At 37.5% G+C, this 19,771-nt stretch overlaps 1 protein-coding gene across 3 annotated transcripts in view; it reads left to right on the forward strand.

Moving 5' to 3' along the window:
- Kras (KRAS proto-oncogene, GTPase) overlaps nucleotides 1-18,090 on the forward strand; it is a 31,397-nt gene extending 13,307 nt beyond the window's left edge. Inside the window, exons 3-7 of one of the 3 annotated variants that reach the window (XM_042054431.1) lie at nucleotides 2,889-3,067; nucleotides 5,445-5,604; nucleotides 13,465-13,580; nucleotide 15,054; nucleotides 17,315-18,090. In XM_042054431.1, the coding sequence (XP_041910365.1) occupies nucleotides 2,889-3,067; nucleotides 5,445-5,604; nucleotides 13,465-13,580; nucleotide 15,054; nucleotides 17,315-17,431 (573 nt within the window). In that variant the 3' untranslated portion in view covers nucleotides 17,432-18,090. Of the gene's footprint in view, nucleotides 1-2,888; nucleotides 3,068-5,444; nucleotides 5,605-13,464; nucleotides 13,589-15,053; nucleotides 15,055-17,314 lie in introns of all 3 variants that reach the window. The other 2 variants (XM_038317948.1, XM_038317949.1) reach the window with 2 other exon arrangements.
- The last annotated feature ends 1,681 nt before the right edge of the window (nucleotides 18,091-19,771 follow it).

Consider the following 19,771-nt stretch of genomic DNA (forward strand, 5'->3'; position numbering starts at 1 on the left):
TCTGCAGGTCTACTCATAAAGGAAGAAAGGCACAGATAGTACCTGCAATGTCTCAGTACATAGTGGCTGCTGTCATTACTGTTAGGAGTCAAAGGAACCCTTTCAGTGAAAGTTTCATGAGCTTAAGCTTTCTGTTTACCTTTGCCTGTTTTCCCAATTTGATCATTCTGAAAAATGAACGTGCTGAATATAATTGTGTTAACTAGAAAACCACAAATTGTTTTGGTCATTGAGGTTTCATTGTCTTGAGTGATTTATCATTTCAAACATTAAAGGCAGACGGGTAGTGGTACATACCTTTAATCCCAGCACTCGGGAGGCAGAAGCAGAGGCAGACAGATATCTGTGAGTTGGAGGCCAACCTGGTCTACAGAGTTCCAGGACAGCCAAGGCTACCCAGAGAAACTCTGTCTCAACAAAACAAAACAAAACAAAACAAAACAAAACAAAACAAAAAACATACAAGTCAACATAAAAAAGATGCAAAGGAACCAAGGCATGGCAGAAGTAGGAAGATACAAAAATTAACATTATTCCTCAAAGAAATGCATGATAAAACCACACAAAATTTTTAGCTTATCAAAATGTATTTTTTTAATAACAATACAAAAATTTTGTTAGTGGTGATGAATGGGTGCATTCCTGTTTGGGAAAGTGATCTAACGCATATCCTTTGTACACCAACTTTTTTTGGGGGAGGTGGGGGGTCCTGAGTTTTCCCAAGTAGCCCAGGCTAGCATTAAACTCGCTGTGTAATAACTCAGGTTGGCCTCCTCCCTCCCTGGGATTACAGATGTGTACCTCAAAGCCTGGCTGTTTTGTCGTATCATAACATTTGTACCTCATTCAGTTTAGCTCTTCATCGTCCAGAATTTAAGGCAGTTGAAAAACTCAGCTATCCTTAGTCTTTTCCATATCATAAATGTTCTAAAATAGAGCATATTATTATTGTGTTTTTACATAGCCATCTACAGTATATATGATTAAATGAAAATACCATGTACTAAATTTATTAGTATTTTGTAATTAAAATGACTCTTATTTTATTAAAATTTATAACTTAAAAATTTATCTTAAACTTATACTTGGTTTTAGAAGACATTTTAAAAACTGACAAAGATTTAAAACAACTGTTGATTTGAAAATCTTTTCATGCAAATTAATTTGTTGGAAGGAGTAGTTTTGTGAAAATAGGCAGTGTCTTTAGCACAGAATATTTGAGAGGGGCTGGGTACAATTTAAAAAAATTTTGTTTTGTATTTATGTTACCATAATTGTAATTAAAATTACATTTATCTTTTTTGTATCTATATTAAGTAGATGCATCCATTCAGCGGATATTTATTGATTCCTACAACGTTTAAGACTTAGCACTGATGTGTCATGCTGAGCGAAATAGATGTAGTCCTGCTAATTTCTAGTTCAAAACCTGGTGGGGGTGGGGCATGAACTTAAATAAGTACACCATTAGATACATGGCACAAAGGAGACATTGGAAATGTTGGAGGAGATCTTGTCAGGTTTTGTTTCTAGGATAGAAAGGGACAGTATGGGGAGTCTGAGCAAATGACATGATCTACATAGGAACAGTTCTCTGCTTCCTTGAAGAAAACAGATCTAAGATACAGGAATCACTGCTAGGAACCAGTGACTGCCACAGACAAGACAGCTGCCCTGGACTAAGGGAGTCAGAATCTGTATCTGCACATGTACTAGGGGCAACTGATGGGGTGGTGGTGGGTGCCTGGATGTGTGGCTCACTTTGAGAATAGGTAAATGCTGTGATACTGTGAGTTATTATTGACTGTCTATGTACATTTTCAGTAAGACCTTTCAGGATGCCTTGTTAGTGGATAACTGTCATTTTAAATAAACTGTTATTTCCTTAAAATCATCATACATGGCATTGTTTCAAAGGCTATGAACATCAACGTGCAGATGGCAAAGTACATATATATGCCTGCTAATGTATGTATAGTCAGTAGACAGATAGGTGGTAGGTAGGTAGATAGATGATAGATAGGTAGGTAGGTAGATGATGGATGGATGGATGGATGGATGGATGGATGATAGAGAATTGCTTTCCAAAAGGAACGTGCCTCATTTCTACCTGCAGCTCCTTCTTGCCAGCAGAGTGCATTTTATTTTGAAGTTTTATGTTACCTCACAGATGGAAAATATGACTCTTTAGCTAGGGTTAAAGGGACCACGTGGAATAACTTTTCCTTATTCTGAAACTGTGCTGAGTGAGTTTAAGTGACTTTATTTTGTCCTGACTTACTGAGGATATTAGTGAATATCTGGTGAACCTTCTTCGAAGGCAGGAAATAATATGGGTGCTTTTCTTTGCTCCATCATTAACTAATTTCCATGTAGAATCTATTTTAAATTGGCTGGACTTTGTTATTGTATACTTTGATAATATGCTCATTTATTTTTAAGTAACAATTTGTTTTTAGGATACTTCAAGTTTGTGAAGTTATTTTACTGGCTTACAGGGTAAAATTGGCAGATTTTTCTGAAAAGGCTATGTGGGTCTTTGTCACATCATCTTTGGGGACTCGAGTTAATTTTAGTTTCTTTGGGTGTGTGGGGGGTATTGAGACAGGGTATCATTATGTAGACTTCGCTTGCCTGGAACTTACTGTGTAGACCATGCTGGCCTTGGACTCACAGATATCTGCTTGCCAGTAGCCTTCTTAATAAGTGCTAAATGGCATCTCATGGTTTTGTTGATGATGTCAAGGGCTTATTGGTCACTGGTCTGCTTTGGAGATTATCTGAAGTGCTTTGCCCATTTTGAATGGAGAAATCTGTTGCTGAGTTGGGTATGTCCACTTTTTAAAAGATGCACTGTAATAACCCAGACTGTGTTTCTGCCTTCTCAGGATTCCTACAGGAAACAAGTAGTAATTGATGGAGAAACCTGTCTCTTGGATATTCTCGACACAGCAGGTCAAGAGGAGTACAGTGCAATGAGGGACCAGTACATGAGGACTGGGGAGGGCTTTCTTTGTGTATTTGCCATAAATAATACTAAATCATTTGAAGATATTCACCATTATAGGTGGGTTTAAGTTGAATATAGAAGTTGACTTTGAGAAGTAATGCTAGCTTCATTTATTGATTCTTTGCTAATTGTTATACCTGTATAATCTTTAAATTTGAAAACATTTGTGTCAAGTATGCAAATTCCAATTTTATAAATGGAGCTTTTTAATTTTTATTTTATTTATTTTTTTAGGTTTTTGGAGATAGGGTTTCTCTGTAGTTTTTTTTTAAAAATATTTATGTATTTATTTATTTATTTATTTATTTATTTATTTATTTATTTATTTATTGTATATATAGTATTCTGTCTGCGTGTATGCCTGCAAGCCAGAAGAGGGCAGCAGACCCCATTCCAGATGGCTGTGAGCCACCATGTGGTTGCCGGGAATTGAACCCAAGACCTTTGGAAGAGCAGGCAATGCTCTTAACCGCTGAGCCATCTCTCCAGCCCCTTCTCTGGAGTTTTTTAGAGCCCTGTCCTGGAACTTGCTCTGAAGGCCACACTGGCCTCAAAGTTACAGAGACCCGCCTGTTTCTGCCTCCCGAATACTGAACTAAAGACATGCACCACCACCGCCCGACACAAATGCAGCTCTTTGGGTTTGCAGCCGTTACATAATTTGTCCCAGTTTGTGCAAATAGTGGTAGTGCTGCCTGAGAACAAGTTTCTGATACCAGGTCTTTTATACCTTGTTTCCCACGCTAGAGAACTAGAACTGTTAATGTTTTAGAGACGTCAAATACCAACCAGAAACAGAAGCATGGTCTGTTTGAGATGGTATCACTCAGATGATCTTTAAAAAATCATATTTTATTATAGAATTTCATAGAGTGACTAAGCAGTGGCCTTATGTGTTTTTTTAAAAAAAAATACATTTAGATAGCATAATAGGTTGAAGAATTAAAGCTATTAGTGGTTTATATGAGTCTGACAAATGAATGTAAGATTACTTAATCATTACATGAAAAGTACTTTACATTCTTTCCCTGGGGGTTACAGTAGTCATTACATTGCTTATTAAGCTGTGCCACATAACCATGTGCTAGCTGAGTAAGAAGGTAGCATCTTAGTTAAGAGTAGTTTCCTGGTGATAAGGAAGGAATGATGAGGAAGAACTTCTCTATAGTGGTGCAGAGGTGAACCTCGTTGACAGAACACCTGGGGATAAGAACCCACCCCACTGCTGCCAAGCAGCATTTTAGACATTCATGGAAAATTGTGAAGGAAAATTTACAATTTTATTCTAAATTTAGGATTTATTTACATGTTATATTGACAGCAACACATGAAAAAGACTCTTAACAGAATACACATTGTAGTTTCTTTAGTGTTGCTCTGTGTAAAAAAGTCAGTCTTCAGGACTGGAGAGCTGGCTCAGCAGTTATGGACATATGTTGCCTTTCTTGAATATCCATGCCAGTCATCTCATAACCACTGCAGCTGCAGGGAATCCAGTACTTTTGGCCTCCATTGACCCCTGAACTTACATGCACATACCTATATACAGACACACACACACATATGACTAAAATTAAAATCAGTCTTTCCAGTGATTATCTCTCTCTGTAGTACAGTAGTCTCCTTTACCCATAGTTTAATTCTTTGACATTTTGCTCATGCTCACCTAAGTCTGAAAAATACTAAATGGAAATTTCTAGAAATAATGTAGCTTCTGTTACATGTTGTTACAATTTTTATTTTATATTAGTCTCTTACTATACCTAAATTGTCAATTAAACTATATTATTGATATGTATATATGGGAGAAACAGTATATGAAGGGTTTGGTACTGTCCCCAGTTTGAAGCATTAGTTCAGGGGTCTCAGAATATTTGCCCACAGATGTTGGAGAAAGGTCTTGTGAAATGTCAAAGTTATGTTAAAGCTGGTAATTTATGTTTGGGTGAAAACAAGGAGGAACTTATTCACAATACAACATCGGCTGGCCTTGAACTTACTTTATAGATCAGACTGGCCTGGAATCGGCAGAGTTCATCCTGCCGATTAAAGACATGTGCCAACATACTGGTAGATGAAAACATTTTCAGTTGTACAGTACCCATTTATGTATCATGTTTCTAAGACAATTTTAAACATGGTTCTTTCGATTTGGAACTTTCCAGTATGTTTCTTACTATTGTATATACTCATGCAAATGAATCCTTTCTGCTGTAGTTGAGGCTGTATCAGTATTTGAGTTTTGAATAGATATGTAAGATTTTTGTCTTAGAGGAAAAAATAAGTAAGAAAAGACAGGAAAATATGGTATGCTATAAACTAGGATTTATATGAAGAAACCATTCAGTCAAGTTCTGTAGGATAGAAGTTGAGGGCAAGGTTTGAAATATTTTGTATTGCTCATGCTTCTGTATCAAATTTGTTTTTTCTCCAGAGAACAAATTAAAAGAGTAAAAGACTCTGAAGATGTGCCTATGGTCCTAGTAGGGAATAAATGTGATTTGCCTTCTAGAACAGTAGACACAAAACAGGCTCATGACTTAGCAAGAAGTTATGGGATCCCATTCATCGAAACCTCAGCAAAGACAAGACAGGTAAGTAAAGCTGGAGTGAGTGTGAGTGCCCGGGGTGTGAGTGCCAGCGTGACTGTTACTGTGTGCCCGTCATTCAGTGTGACTCGCCAGAGTATATGCAACGTTTAATTGGCTTCTCTTGAGTGGACAGTACTTTTTATTCAGGGACTGTGATATTACTTTGGATTCGTTCTCTGTCTGTTTCTCTCTCTCTCTGTCTCTTTTACTTTTTTTTCCTTTTGTGATGGTGGGGATTGAAACAGATCTGTGTTCTACATCCTCCAGCCTGTCCTTGAACTCTCGTGCTGGGACTATGGGTGTGTTTCACTGCCTGGTGTTTTCTTTTCTTTTCATATTGAAATTTCCACGTCCGTTTTACATTTAGGATTCAAGAAATGTGAAAAAAAATTCCTGCTTAAATGATACAGACAGAAAACGGTGGAATAAATTTTGAGTTCCCTATTTTAGAAGCAGGTTTAAGAATTCACGTTTCAGCTGGGCATGGTGGCACACACCTTTAATCCCAACACTCAGGATGCAGAGGCAGGTGGATCTCGGTGAGTTTAAGGCCAGCCTAGTGTACAGAATGAGCTATCCAGGACAGCCAGAGCTATACAGAGAAACTCTGTCTTGAAAAACCAAAAAACCAAAACAGAAAACAAAACAAAAAAAGAGTTTATATTTCTAGATTAAATTTTTTTGTATCTGAAGAATTATATTTAGGCAGAAAGTTTTGAGGGTCTAATTCTTTAGGGAGAAAGTTGTGATTAAAATAAGGGAATATTTAGAAATATTAAATCTTAAATTATCAACTACATTGTTCCGACAAAAGTATATGTCAGATAGAACCTGAATTTTGTTTCAAAATCATCTTCATTTTAAAACTAACTTTAAATTTCAGTTGATAATTACATCATTTGTGTTTGCAGTGATAGTTTAGCATAAAGGAAAACACATCCTAGGAGTGAGTTCATAAAGACAAGGGGAAACCGTTGTGTGCACTGAATGATGAGTCGATTTGCAGTGCATGAATTTGCATAAAATGGTTTTGTAAAGTTTAACTTCTGTGATGAAATTTTTAAAAATTGAGGAGCACCTCATTTCATCACGCTTAAGTGTATAAGGGTCATCACAGAAATGTTTTCTGGATTTTGTGAGGGATGTAAAAATTTAAGCAAATTTCAAACATGCAGATGGATGGATAAATACAAAGAAAATTTCCCTAGGAGGTCATATGTGCCTATTCTTAGCTGTACAAGTAGGGTGCATGTTGAAAGAAAACAATGAATTCAGTTTGATGTCTTTATTTGGATTAAGAAGTGAATTTTTGTAATTTGAATGTCACATGGATATCTCCTGGGTACCAGCTGTGCACAGTTGGCTAAGTTTACAGAGACTTGAGCCTCACTGGCTCCATGCTGGAGGAGCCATCCACTTGTGTCCGTCCCACGCTCGATTCTGTGCTCTTTCTGTTCCTGGTTTCTGACCAGTCTCGTGGGTTTTCCTCAGAAGCAGTCCAGAAAACATAATTAGAATATCTGTGACTTTCTTCTATGTTAGAAACACTTCTTTTGAAAGAACGCAAATATGAAATGTAAGAATTTATTGAAAACTACTATATAGACTTTACCATTAACATTTGACTACTTGCATTGCGTAAATGTATGCAGAAAGATACCTTGTAGTTTACATTTCACAGGAAAAAGAAAAGCCCTAGACTGGGCTGCAGCCCAGAAGAGCCTCTCATACTTGGATATGCACACAACCCAGTGGGTTAGCGTCGAAGCCTGGGATTCTGCACTCCTTTGCCCTTTGTGGTAGTGCTTGTGTGGGATGTGGGCCACAGAGCACAGTGAAAGGAGAAAGGAGTCTCCTGCTTCTCTCAGTGCTGACTGTCCACTCCTCACTCAGAAGGAGCTTCCAATAACTGCATTTAATTTATTGTTTGTGTTTGCAGAAATGCTTTTTTGTACTATGGTTCATAATTGATTAGAACATTGCCTGACTTCCTTTTAAAGTAGCCTTTTAGTTTTAACGATGTTCTCTCTCTCGCTCTTTCTCTCTCTCTCTCTCTCTCTCTCTCTCTCTCTCTCTCTCTCTCTCTCTCTCTCTCTCACACACACACACACACACACACACTTTGTTCATTTTTGTCTGGTTTTTAGTGTTTTGACAGTTGTACAGCCCAGGCAAATCTCAGACTCATTATGTAGTAGAGGCTGCCTCTACCTCCCATGTGCCGGGACTTCAGGTGTGTGCCACCATGCCCAGCTTACTTGTCAGTGTAAAGTATGGTACAGAAGTGGATTCACTTAAATTTGCTTTTTAGATAGTGTGAGTTGTCTAACATGTATAGAGGTAAGATATACTAGAACTTCTTAAGCAGTGCTTAGCATTTGTATTTGTCTTTTTTATTGATTTTTTTTTCTATTTATGTCTTTTATGTAATGTGTTTCTAAACTATAACTCACTTTTCAGTGAACTTGTTGATTTGTTTAGAAATGTATTTGCTTTGAAAAGTCATTAATATTGCTTGAAATTTAATATTTATAAAGTTATGGAAGATCTAAAGATTTTACTAATTTTAAAATTACTAATCTAAAATTTTAGTAATTTATAACATACAATGTACATTTTAATAAATTTTCTATCTCCAGTTTTTGTGAAAATTTTATGCTCCTTTTTAGGGAGTTTTGTTACAATCTTTTATTTGCTTATTTTAATTAAGTATACATGTTCTTATTGTATTTTGTTAGCAACTTGTTCTTGTTCATGAATTTAACAAAAGCACCAAAAAATCTATTTATGGTCATAGGAACTGAACATTCATTCAGAAATTCTCGCAGACTTAAGTGGAGGTGTGGCAAACATTTTTGCAGAGGTGCAGATAGTAATGTGGTATCTTACACATTACTTTCCCTAAGAATCCTTGATAATGTAAAACTCCTTGTCACCTTATACCAGAACAATTGACCCTGCCTGCACTTGGCCTGTGTGCTGTAATATGCAAATCTCAGCCTCTCTAGGTGTCAGTTGATGAAATTGTTCTAGTAGTTCAGCCTAAAATCATATTTTACCATTTTAAAGCAAAATTTGTGTATTTAGTGAAAAATTGTATCTTATTACTTTTTCCCTCATTTTCTTAAGTCAGCAGAAGCACCTATATGGCACTAGTGGAGCGGCTGACTGGCTGTTTACACACATTTCAAACCATGTATAGGTTTATATGTGTATGCATATGAAATTTGAAATTTATGCCCTGGCAGTGCTGAAGCATGCATGGGTAGCTCCTATATGATGGTTCTGTTGAACTTGTCCATATTGGGTTTCATGGTCTAAGTTGATAAGGACGACTGACCAAGTCTCTTCCTCAAGAGGGCACCAGATCTCATTACAGGAAGTTGTGAGTCACCATGTGGTTGCTGGGAATTGAACTCAGGACCTTTGGAAGAGCAGGTGGTACTCTTCACCACTGAGCCGTCTTTCCAGCCCCATTTTATTGCTTTGAAGATAAGGGTTGCAGAATATATTTTTACCAGTACATAATTTTTTAACTATAAAATACACATTAACTTACCAGTAGTATGTAAGGATAAGTAGGAGTAGGAGATAGACAGATGATAGATAGATAGATAGATAGATAGATAGATAGATAGATAGATAGATAGATAGTGTGTAGATAGATTTTGTGTGTGTGTGTGTGTGTGTGTGTGTGTGTGTGTGTGTATTGACAGGGTTTTGCTGTGTTGCCCAGACTGTTCTGGAACTCACAGACTAAAGTGATTCCCCTGGCTCCCCATCCCCAGTCCCTGGAACTACAGATGTGTGGCATGGAGCTCAGCTGTTTCCATGTCTTTATCTGCAAGGGTAAAGGGCTCAGTTAAATTAGCTGGTGTGCTGTTATGCCGATATTCTTAGTCTACAGAGTGCTGCTTCACACTTATCAGGACACTCAGGATTGACGGCTTTTCTGAGTTCTGGACAGCTGTCAGAAAAGGCTGTTGAGACTGAACACCTTGAGGATTAGCTGTGAGTCTGTGAAATTGATAAAGCCAGAAGTCAGAGTGGGTGGGTGTCGGGTAGATGACAAGCAGGGGTGTCAGAATAGCCCATCTAGAGTTCCTACGTTTGGTGGTCTCGCTTTGAGTAGTGTAAAAAATAGTTTCCAAACTTTAAAATCACCCAATACTCAATAATTTCTTAGTTTGTTGTTAACTTCTAAATATATAAAATTAGTTGATAGAAAGCCTTTCTGAAAGAAAGCTTATAAAGCTGTTTAAGAAAACAAAACAAATTTAAAACCTCAGGTGCCTTATCTAATAATTGCCCCCCCCCCATGAGATAAGTGTTTTGAACTTTGAGATAGAAGTGGACAGTATTAAACCCTTGCTGTACTTCAGGAATCCTTAGATGGGTTGTAGTTTGACAAGGTTTTTTTAAGAAATAATCAGGGATGTGAGGTTGGTACTGAGAAATGGGTCTGGTCTCCATTCCCTCCCCCAGAAGGCCAGGGTTGCTGCTTCTGTGCAGTCACAGTTGATTGTACAGGTGTGTCACTCCCTTGACAGAATGATTAAACAGGGAAGAAAACACGTGATACAAATATAATCTCTTACTGAGAGCAAATGAAAAATGTTATGTTAGCAGGTCTCCGGGGGGTGCTCTGTTTTCATAGTCTCATCTGCTTTAACCTCAAACATTGTCAGATCTCTCTGTTTACACAGGAATTACATGCTTAAACTTGGATACTCTTGTTTATACATAGATATTTTCATTTGCCCTTGGGTTCACTAAGTGACATTTTAAAGTGTCAATAAATTATACCCTCAAGGACAAATCACTTGTGCATCTTGAGTTTAGCAAGTCATTGTAACTACCTTATTTTTAAATATTACTTCAAAGTTCAGCTTATTAAAATCAGTATTCTGCATTATAGTCATGTACCTTATGTAGTAGTATTTAGACCTAAGAGGCTGATGGTGGTAGGCCAGGATACATAGCACTTTTGTTAAGTTCTCTTGATGTTAGCATAACTGTGACACATATTTTCAAGGCATAACTAAGTATGTAAAATGTGGGAAATTACTTTTTAAAATAAATTTAAATATTATATTCATAAAACTAAGAAACGGGAGGTTTTTCTGTAGTAACTATTTCTTGGTGTTAATTATCTTGACCCCTGATCCCCTAATACTGAATCCCTGGTGATGGGTAGTTGTCTCTTTAATTATTGGCTTCCAATTCTCTCTCTGCATTGCTGGAAACAGAAATCATCTATTCTTGTGTTGGTGATGGGGATGCTCAAACTGAAAAGCAGACAGGATCAGATTTTGCTTCTGTTGGAGGGCACACCCTCTTTCTCCTCTCTCCATAGCACATTGACCTCTACATTGACAGTGTGATTTTGATTTTAAAGAAGTAATACAGATTTACTTTCTTTAAGATTTTAAGAAAATATGAGCTTTTGCCTGGTTTGTCTCTTAAATAAATGTATAAATATATGGAGATTTTTTTCATTGGCTTTCAAGTTAAAAGAAAGTAATTATTAAAATATAAATTGACCAGTCATGCTTTACATTTTAAATACTTTGTAAGTCACTTACCTTAAATAACTTATTTTTATATAATATGAACATTTCTGATATATTTTGACGAATAAATAAGTAAAACTTTCACCTTGAATTAATGAGAAAACTACTAAAAACATGGAGATACAAGTGGGGATTTTATTTTAAATGCCACATTTAGTGATTTTTAAAAGTTGAAAATGTTTGTTTTTTTTCCCCTGTAGGAAAGTAGTTGATTAAATTGATTCCATTAAAATAAGATTGGGTTGGGATGCCAGAGAGATGGCTCAGGAGTAAAGAATGCTCGCTACAGTGGGCCATGGTGACACATACTTTTAATCCCAGCACTCAGGAGGTAGAGGCAGCCCTGGTCTGCAAAGTGAGTTCCAGGACAGCCAGGCAGGGCTAAAAAGAGTGCTTGCTGCTGCTCTTGCAGAGGGCATGGCTTTAGTTCCTACCCTCTCACTTGGTGGCTAGCAGCCACCCAGTGACTCAAGCTCTGGGACCTCCGTCTAGCCTCCAAAGGCACCTGTACACATACACACACACAAAAATAATATATTGTTTCTATTTTTATTATTAGATTGAGTATTTTTCACTGGGTGGCAGAAGTATTAGGCAGAAGTTTATATTTTAATATGGAATCATTATTTAAATCCTGCTTCTTTATTGAAATCAATTTTACGAATTTTAAAGGTAAATTACTGGATTTTACTGAAGTGGTTCTTAATACATTCTTGAGATTTATAAAACTTAATGTGCCCTAAATTATTGAAGTATTTTTTTCCTAACTGTTGAATGCAGCAAATGACTTACACATGCAAAAATAAAGCCTTAGTTGTTGGCTTATTACCCTCAATACTGACTGCCTGATCTCTGTTCCTGGTTGAATTTAAAATAAATTGTTTTTTGGCATATTAGCTTCTTAGGTGCTAGGTACATTTATCACATTTGGTTCAATGGAAACACTTATTTTTACCAATTGTAAAAAAATAAAGAATATACTAATTCTCTATATAAGCAATTCATTATTAAAATGAAATAAAATTCATTTAAAAGTAAATAATAAAATATGCCAAATTTCATAAGTATTTACCTTTTTTTAGAAGAATGAACATAAATATTATACCTGAGGTTGAATTTGTACTACATGTATGTAAAGTTTCTGAACATTAGATAAGCTTCTCCTTTGGTGATGCATTTTTCTGAAGAAATTAGCATTATAATTATAAGTACTTTGTGCCTTTTAGGCTCTTGCCTAATTTTCTGTTTTGAGAAAGTTGAAAACCTTTCTCTCCATAAAGGCTGTTTATGATTCTCCTTGTTGTAGATTTATACCCCCATGTTAAACCAGAAACCCCATTAGAAGGGCAGAGAGATCACTCAGCAGTTAGGAGCACTTACTGTTCCTGCAGCGGTTCTGGGTTCAGGTCCCAGGACCACAGAGTGACTCAGCCGTTGTCATCCAGGTCTAGGTGATCTGAGTCATTCTGACCTTGAAGGACCAGGTGTGCCAAGGAGCACAGACATACATGTGGTTGAAACACTCATGCACACAAAATAAATTCTAAAGTAGTTTAAAAGAACCCCTCTTTAGAGTATGCAATTAAAATTCAAGGCACACAGCAGCATCTGCAGGCTGTTGGAGATTTATGTAAGGATATAAATGTATTGCTTCTATCTTACATATTTCAAATGGTTTGTGGAGTTTTCTTGTTTTGGTAAATGGCTCCTACTTAACTTATTTAAATACTGTAATTGTCCATCCACTGTGGTACCAGTCTCAGATGGGCTTAGGGATTTAGAAATTAACTAGAATTATCTATTGGAGATAGAACTGGAGGTTCCAGTGTTTCAAATCACTTTGGTTGGGACGTGGATTTGAGGTTTGGTTTTAGCAAAGCTTCATGTCTCTAGTCAGCCTCTCTTCTGCTCCCCTGCTGGGTGGAAGGTGACGTCAGTGGTGTATGGAGGTCACTTGTCTTCCTTTGTCCAAGGAAAGTTCAGACCTAACTTCAGCTCCTCAAATTTCAGTTATTATATCGATTAACAGACACAGAGCTAGGCTTTCAGTCTCCTCTGATTCCTAACTAAAAATCTTTAACTGTTAATTCCAATAAAAAATTAAATACTTTTGAGCACAAACCAGGTTCTAGCTCATGTTTTAAAGCTGCATCCTCAGTTTTATTCAATCTGATGTCTGCTTTAAAAAATTCTCAACTGTGAAAAATTCAAACTTCTTACACATGGCTCTCCCAGTAAATTACTCTTCCAAATGAAACAGACTTTAAAGGAGTTGTGTTTTACAATGCAGAGAGTGGAGGATGCTTTTTATACATTGGTGAGAGAGATCCGACAGTACAGATTGAAAAAAATCAGCAAAGAAGAAAAGACTCCTGGCTGTGTGAAAATTAAAAAATGCATTATAATGTAACCTGGTAAGTTCAGCATCCTCATCCTGGTACAAAGCAGATAGAACTACTGAGATGTGGTGTCCTGCTTTGAAGTGTTAAAAGATAAGAACTTGTCATTTGTTTCTGTAATGAGTGCATTGATTTTACAAGAGGTTGTTAATTCTGACTGATACCTTTTGGTGAACTACAGTGGACTAGTCTGCGTTTGTCATAAGCTCTAATAACTGCATTAGTTTTAAATAAGCTAAGCATTTGAGAACTGATGATTTATTTAAAGGAAATCAGATTTAAAATTTAAGATAACCAGCAGCTTTTGAGTAAAAAAGTGTAATGATGATATGGCCCGAGGTGGGAAAAGGCCAAGTTAACAGTCCCCCCTGTGGTTTGTAGCCGGGTGCCTGCCCAGGGAGATGTGGGCACCTCTGTGTGCGCCTGTACCCAGTCAGAAGCAGCTGTGGATTCCTAGGATGCTGCTCCGTCACGTTGTTACTTCAGGTCTTGTGCTGTACAGGCTGCTCCAAAGGAATGCCAGTCTCCTACTTGTGAATCTAGTCACTGGTCCACAGTGAACACAGCTCCAGCATCTCTGCACACACCTTATGTGGTCCTCAACCTCCCCATCTCCCACCTTTTGGAACTTTATATCTGAAAAGTACCATCTTGCCAGAGTTTTGTCCCTACATAGACACCATGTTACCCCTGCCTCCCTTCCCTTCAATCTTGCCTCTTGTTGGATCACAGTATTCTTATCCCTAGTTGGATTAACCAGCTAACATGTGATTTCCCAGTCTCTAAGAATCTCTTCAACCCCCTAAAGTGGGCATTGTGGCTTTGTGTATTTCTTATATACTATTTTTAACTATATGGTTTTTATGTTGCATTGAAATAGCTTATGTTTTATTCTTTTATTAGACAATAGACTTCCAGAGCTGGACCATATATTTTAATCTTTTGTGCCCATTGTGTGCTGAAATTCTTGGCACATAGGTACTTTTTAGTAAATATTGAATGGACCCTTTGACTTCCCTGTCTAACTAACCCAGATTATATTTTGTGTAGCTCACCAAATTCTTCACTCAGTGAGTTGACATTTGTAGAGGCTGTTTTCATATATGTGTTCCTTGAGAACATGAAACAAAATTAGTGTTTAAGACTACTAAGTGATGTAAACTCAAACAAAGCAATACTTGCATGGATTTCTAAGGGGATTATAAACTCTTAGAATTTGTATCATTGTGTAGAGCCATACTTCAGTTTTAGAAATTGTGGTACAATTCAACATTAAAAATGCAATTTGAAAAGTTAACCTTTGAAATACAACAGTCATGACAGATTTAAGTGGTGAGTTTAACCTTATTACTTTTTTCCAGCCTCACTCTTAGGTGAACAAGGACAAGAACAAGGAGTCCACTGCCCTGTGTTCATTAGCTATGACATTTCTCTAACCTTGAAGTCATCTAGTTAGAATAAGTGCAGAACCTGAGAAGAGGGTACATGCTGTTAAGTTCTGTTTTCCTTGTCTCTTAAATGCTTGTATTTTATTTCTCCTTAAAAAGCTTCATACAACTATCCCTCTCAGGATTTCTATTTTTCTGCACCCTTGTTTTAGTATCATTGGTTTTTCTTCATTATAAAAACAGCTCGAGGGCTAATGAGATGGCCATCAAGCATGAGGACCTGAGTTTGATCTTTAGATCCACTTGGTAGGAGGCGAGAACTTGCAGGTTGTCCTCTGACCTCCATATGTGTGCCATGGTATGTACACAAACACAAAAATAAATGAATGTAATTTTTAAAAAAGAAGTTGAAACAGAGTAGCCAATATAATGTGTGATCAGAGGAAACTCATGAAGGTTAAAAGGGAGTTAGATAAGATTTCATCTCAGGGCTGGGAGATGGCTCACTGAATATGTATGCTTGTTGTGCTAGTGTGAGCACCTGAGTTCAAATCCCTGGAACTCAACAAAAAGCTGGCCAAGTACCAACTGTAATTCCAGCGTTGGGACAGGGGCCAGAAGTAATCTTTGGAGTTTACAGGTCACTGGCCTAGCTCCAGTCTCATTGAGACACTTTGCCTCAAGGGAAGATGATGGAGAGCAGTGGAGCAAGACTCCTGGTGTCCTCTGGCCTCCACTTGAACACACAGGTACCCCCTTCCCCCACACACATGCAGACAAAAAGATTTCATCCAATTCCAAGGGTCTATGACCCTAAGTGGTAAAGTGCCAGTGAATTATAGGTACTTTTACTATGTCCTTGAAAGGGTTTCTCACTGCATTAAGGGCAGCATGGAAGGAAGAGTCTGTCTTCCGTATCTGTCTGAGTGGATCTCATCCTCTAATTCAGTCTTGACTGTATTGTTTGTATTGTATCAGGAATGGTTTTCGGGAGGTGAAAAGCACCAGCGAGTGCAGATTGGGGGTGTGGGGCAATATATATTTATTCTCTTGTATTCAAATAGATGGTACTGGCATTATCCTGTTTCTCTTTGTTAAATGTGAGCAAGCTTCATTCTACTCTACCTTTCTAACTGTACCCAATTAGGGATTAGTTGTCAAAATGAAAAGTTCAAAGTGTACAAAAGTGGCTTAACTTTGTTGGGTGCCATTCTCCAGATTCCCTCTGTTGTCTAGGTTTGGAAGCATGATTAGGTTAAAATTCCTTTCTGTAGTTCCTACTAGGATGAACAGATAAAATAAAGCATGGCCACGTATTTCTTCAGCATCACTTCTGCTTTTAACAAAGATAAGGCAAGGGCTTACTCCAGTGTGAATTTGCATATTTAAGGTTTAAAGTCGGTTTTCTTACTTCTAGAATGTACTCTTCATGCCAGGGTCTAGGAGGTTGGAAATTACTCTGACTTAATCGATTTTAGTCACAACTGAAACAATAGCAAATAGTTGTAGGCTTTAATTACTAATGTTGGATGTTCTTTGAAGATGGCTTTGTATATGGCAAGTTTTGAATGGCTGAACAGTAACTAAAGCAGAGAATCTCCTGCAGTGTGGTCAAGTCCATCACCTCAGACAACTCTGCTCATCGTCAGAGGTCGGGAGCATTACAGCAGCTTTCAGGGCAGCAGTGTCCTAAAGTCACGTGGCTGACGGTCCAAAGTCCAGAAACTCGGGGGTAGTTAGGTTGTATATACAAAGGCACACCTACCATGCAGGGTGGCAAGCATCGAGAATTGTGACTAAGTTTGCTAGTAGGGAAAAATTAGTAGAAAATTAAGTCCTTTTGTGGGGAAAAAAAAGTCATCTGTTAAGCTTATGTAAGATTCTGTGCCACTTACTATCTCTGCTTGCTGTGAAAGTCAAGTTTCTATTTCTGTAGAATACCAGGGCTGGAGAGACAGCTCAGTGGTTAAGAGCACTGGCTGCTCTTCCAGAGGACTCAGCCATGCAGCACCCACAGGCAGCTCACAACTGTTCCTGGGGATCTGATGCTCTTCTCTGGCCTCTGTTGAGCACGGTACTCACATGATGCAGTCAGACGTGCAGACGAAACACTCATACACATTAAGCTGTTTTAAATATCATAAAATTTTTAGGTAACAATTTAAATTTTTAAAAATGTCAGAGTATCCATGATGAGATACTTAATGCTAACATTCTGGCCCATTCAGTTACCACATCAGCATAAACTGGACTGGCCTTTGTCGGTAAAGTTTCCGTTGGCAGTGAAGTCTATCATGGGGACCGCAGGTCATCAAATGCGTTAACATTTTGATTGTTTTTTGATATATTTCAGGGTGTTGATGATGCCTTCTACACATTAGTCCGAGAAATTCGAAGACATAAAGAAAAGATGAGCAAAGATGGTAAAAAGAAGAAAAAGAAGTCAAAGACAAAGTGTATAATTATGTAAATACAATTTGTACTGTTTTCTTAAGGCATACTTAAGTAAAGGTGGTAATTTTTGTACATTACACTAAATTATTAGCATTTGTTTTAGCATTACCTAATTCTTTTTTTCCCCTGTTCGTGCAAACTGTCAGCTTTTATCTTAAATGCTTATTTTAAAATGACGGTGGAAACCTCTTTATTCCAAGTGCCAGTATTCCCTGGGTTTTGAACTTAAACTAGCAATGCCTGTGGAAGAGATAAAGACCTGAGACTCTGTCTTGGGTTCTGGTGCGTGCCCTTGATTCCTTGCTGCTTTTACCAGCTGTGAGCATTGGCGTGAACCAGAGTAATGAAGCTTTTGAGCCATCCCTGCTCTGTGTTTCATCTAGTCACAGAATGAATTCCTTAGTAATTACAGCTTCATCTGAGACCATATGATTGGTTCTGCTAAGACTGAGGGATCACAGATTTATGGGCTTCCCTTTGATTCACTTCTAGCATGTCCAGAGTCTATCATGCTTCGTAAGTGTAGTTAGTTAGACTGTTCACAAAGGCTTTCTCTTGCTTTCTACTGCTATTAGTCATGGTCATGCCCCAAAATAGTATATTTTTTCTAGAAAAGGGGGAAAATGGGAAAAAAAAGGCAATGGAAAATAGTGAATAAAAATCCATTCCATATTAGTTAAATTACTGTAAGATTCCTAATAGCTTTTCCTGGTAAGGCAGACCCAGTAAGAAATAGTAACCATTTGGGCTATATTTACAAGCTATTAAATTTTTATAATAATACCAACAATTTTAACATTATATAAGTTCTCATAAGAATTAGTATAATCCCCATGTCAGTGTTAGCCTAACTTTTAAGTGTTTTGAACTTATGTCTTGATAATAGTTTTAATTCTGGTAGAGAAACTGAAGATGATTTGAGACAGTTACAGCTTAACAGGTGTTGAGATCAAATTAAATAAATTTGATAGCTTCAGGGTTGAGATGCTGGGGTGGGAGGCTACAAGGAGAGTAAACCTTTAGGACAGTGAAGTGTGAAGGCTGGAGAACGCGCGTTTCACTGGTCTCTCACCTCTGAGCAAACATTCCTAACACTTCCCAAGCTGATGCGTACTTAGAAATCTCTGTGCTCTGAGGATAGATAACAGCAAAAACAATCCCTTCGATGCACTTAAAGCATTCCTTCAAATTTCTGAAGTGACATTAAAATCCACTGGACTATGAGGACTGGATGTCTGTCTTCTAGAAGTCTGACTTTAGCACGTCACTGTCTTACTTATGTTCAGTCATCTCAAAACTCTTCACGGCTGTGTGACTGACAGTTGTCTACACACTGGTACACCGACTTGTCACGCTCAGCACAATCTGTAACTTTTTTACATGGATTATCATCTTCACTGCCAGTTTTGAGCAAAATTGTGCAATAGGTAAAATTTATATTTCAGTATCCATTCTCTAATTGCAGGATTCCCCTCTTTGATGCCCCTGACTTAGTGCAGTTTCCTTTTAATACTTTAATTTCCCCCACTTCAAATTTTATTTTTGCAATGAACAACTACATGAAAGTTGCCCACTAAGGAAGGTTCATCAAAGCTGCCTATGACTTTCTTCCCCAGGGTTTAAAATAATCCAACAGAAACCAGACTGGGATTTGAACTGATAGCTGGTTTTCAGGAGGCCACTACAGATATTTAATGTTGATCCTTTTTGACTTCATGCCTGCAGCCAAGCCCAGTGGTGGCTAAGTAGGTGGCTAAGTAGGAATTTTCAAATTTAGTGTGGACAAAGAGCACTGTGGAAGGAGAGCTTAATCTCCATCTGGGTATCATCCTGGTTGATAAGAGTCCATTTTTTTAATAAATGCAGCCTAACAGTGAAAACACTTTAAAGTTTCAATCATAAAGCTCATTTTTAAAGTCAGAATTTATTTCCTCAGCATTTATCCAGTACTTGTCTTAATGCTGGGCACCACACAAGCACTGGGGATGTGATGTGGTGTCCCCAAAGAAGGGACACAATCCTTGGTCCGAGGTTTGTAGCGCTTGTAATACTCTAGTAAGACGTGTGGCCAAGGGCCTAGAAATTATAGACTGCATGGTTTCAGTTTTGCGGAGAGGTGTTTGCAGTTTCCTCTTGATTCAGCAGGAATTGCTGGTTGTGATTCCAGTGCAACTTTATTTCTTCTAAAAGAATAGAAATTCCCTAATCTAGTTTTCTCCTTAAGTACATAAATTTTTTTAAAAAAATATGAGAATTAAATATTGACTTCTAAAATAGTTTTATTTGGGTACAAATAAGCAGGCACCTGAATTTATTTGCAAGAAAAGAAAATTAGTAGGATTCTGAAATGTTCTAA

This window comes from Arvicola amphibius, chromosome 2 (assembly GCF_903992535.2).
Source record: "Arvicola amphibius chromosome 2, mArvAmp1.2, whole genome shotgun sequence".
NCBI lineage: Eukaryota > Metazoa > Chordata > Mammalia > Rodentia > Cricetidae > Arvicola > Arvicola amphibius.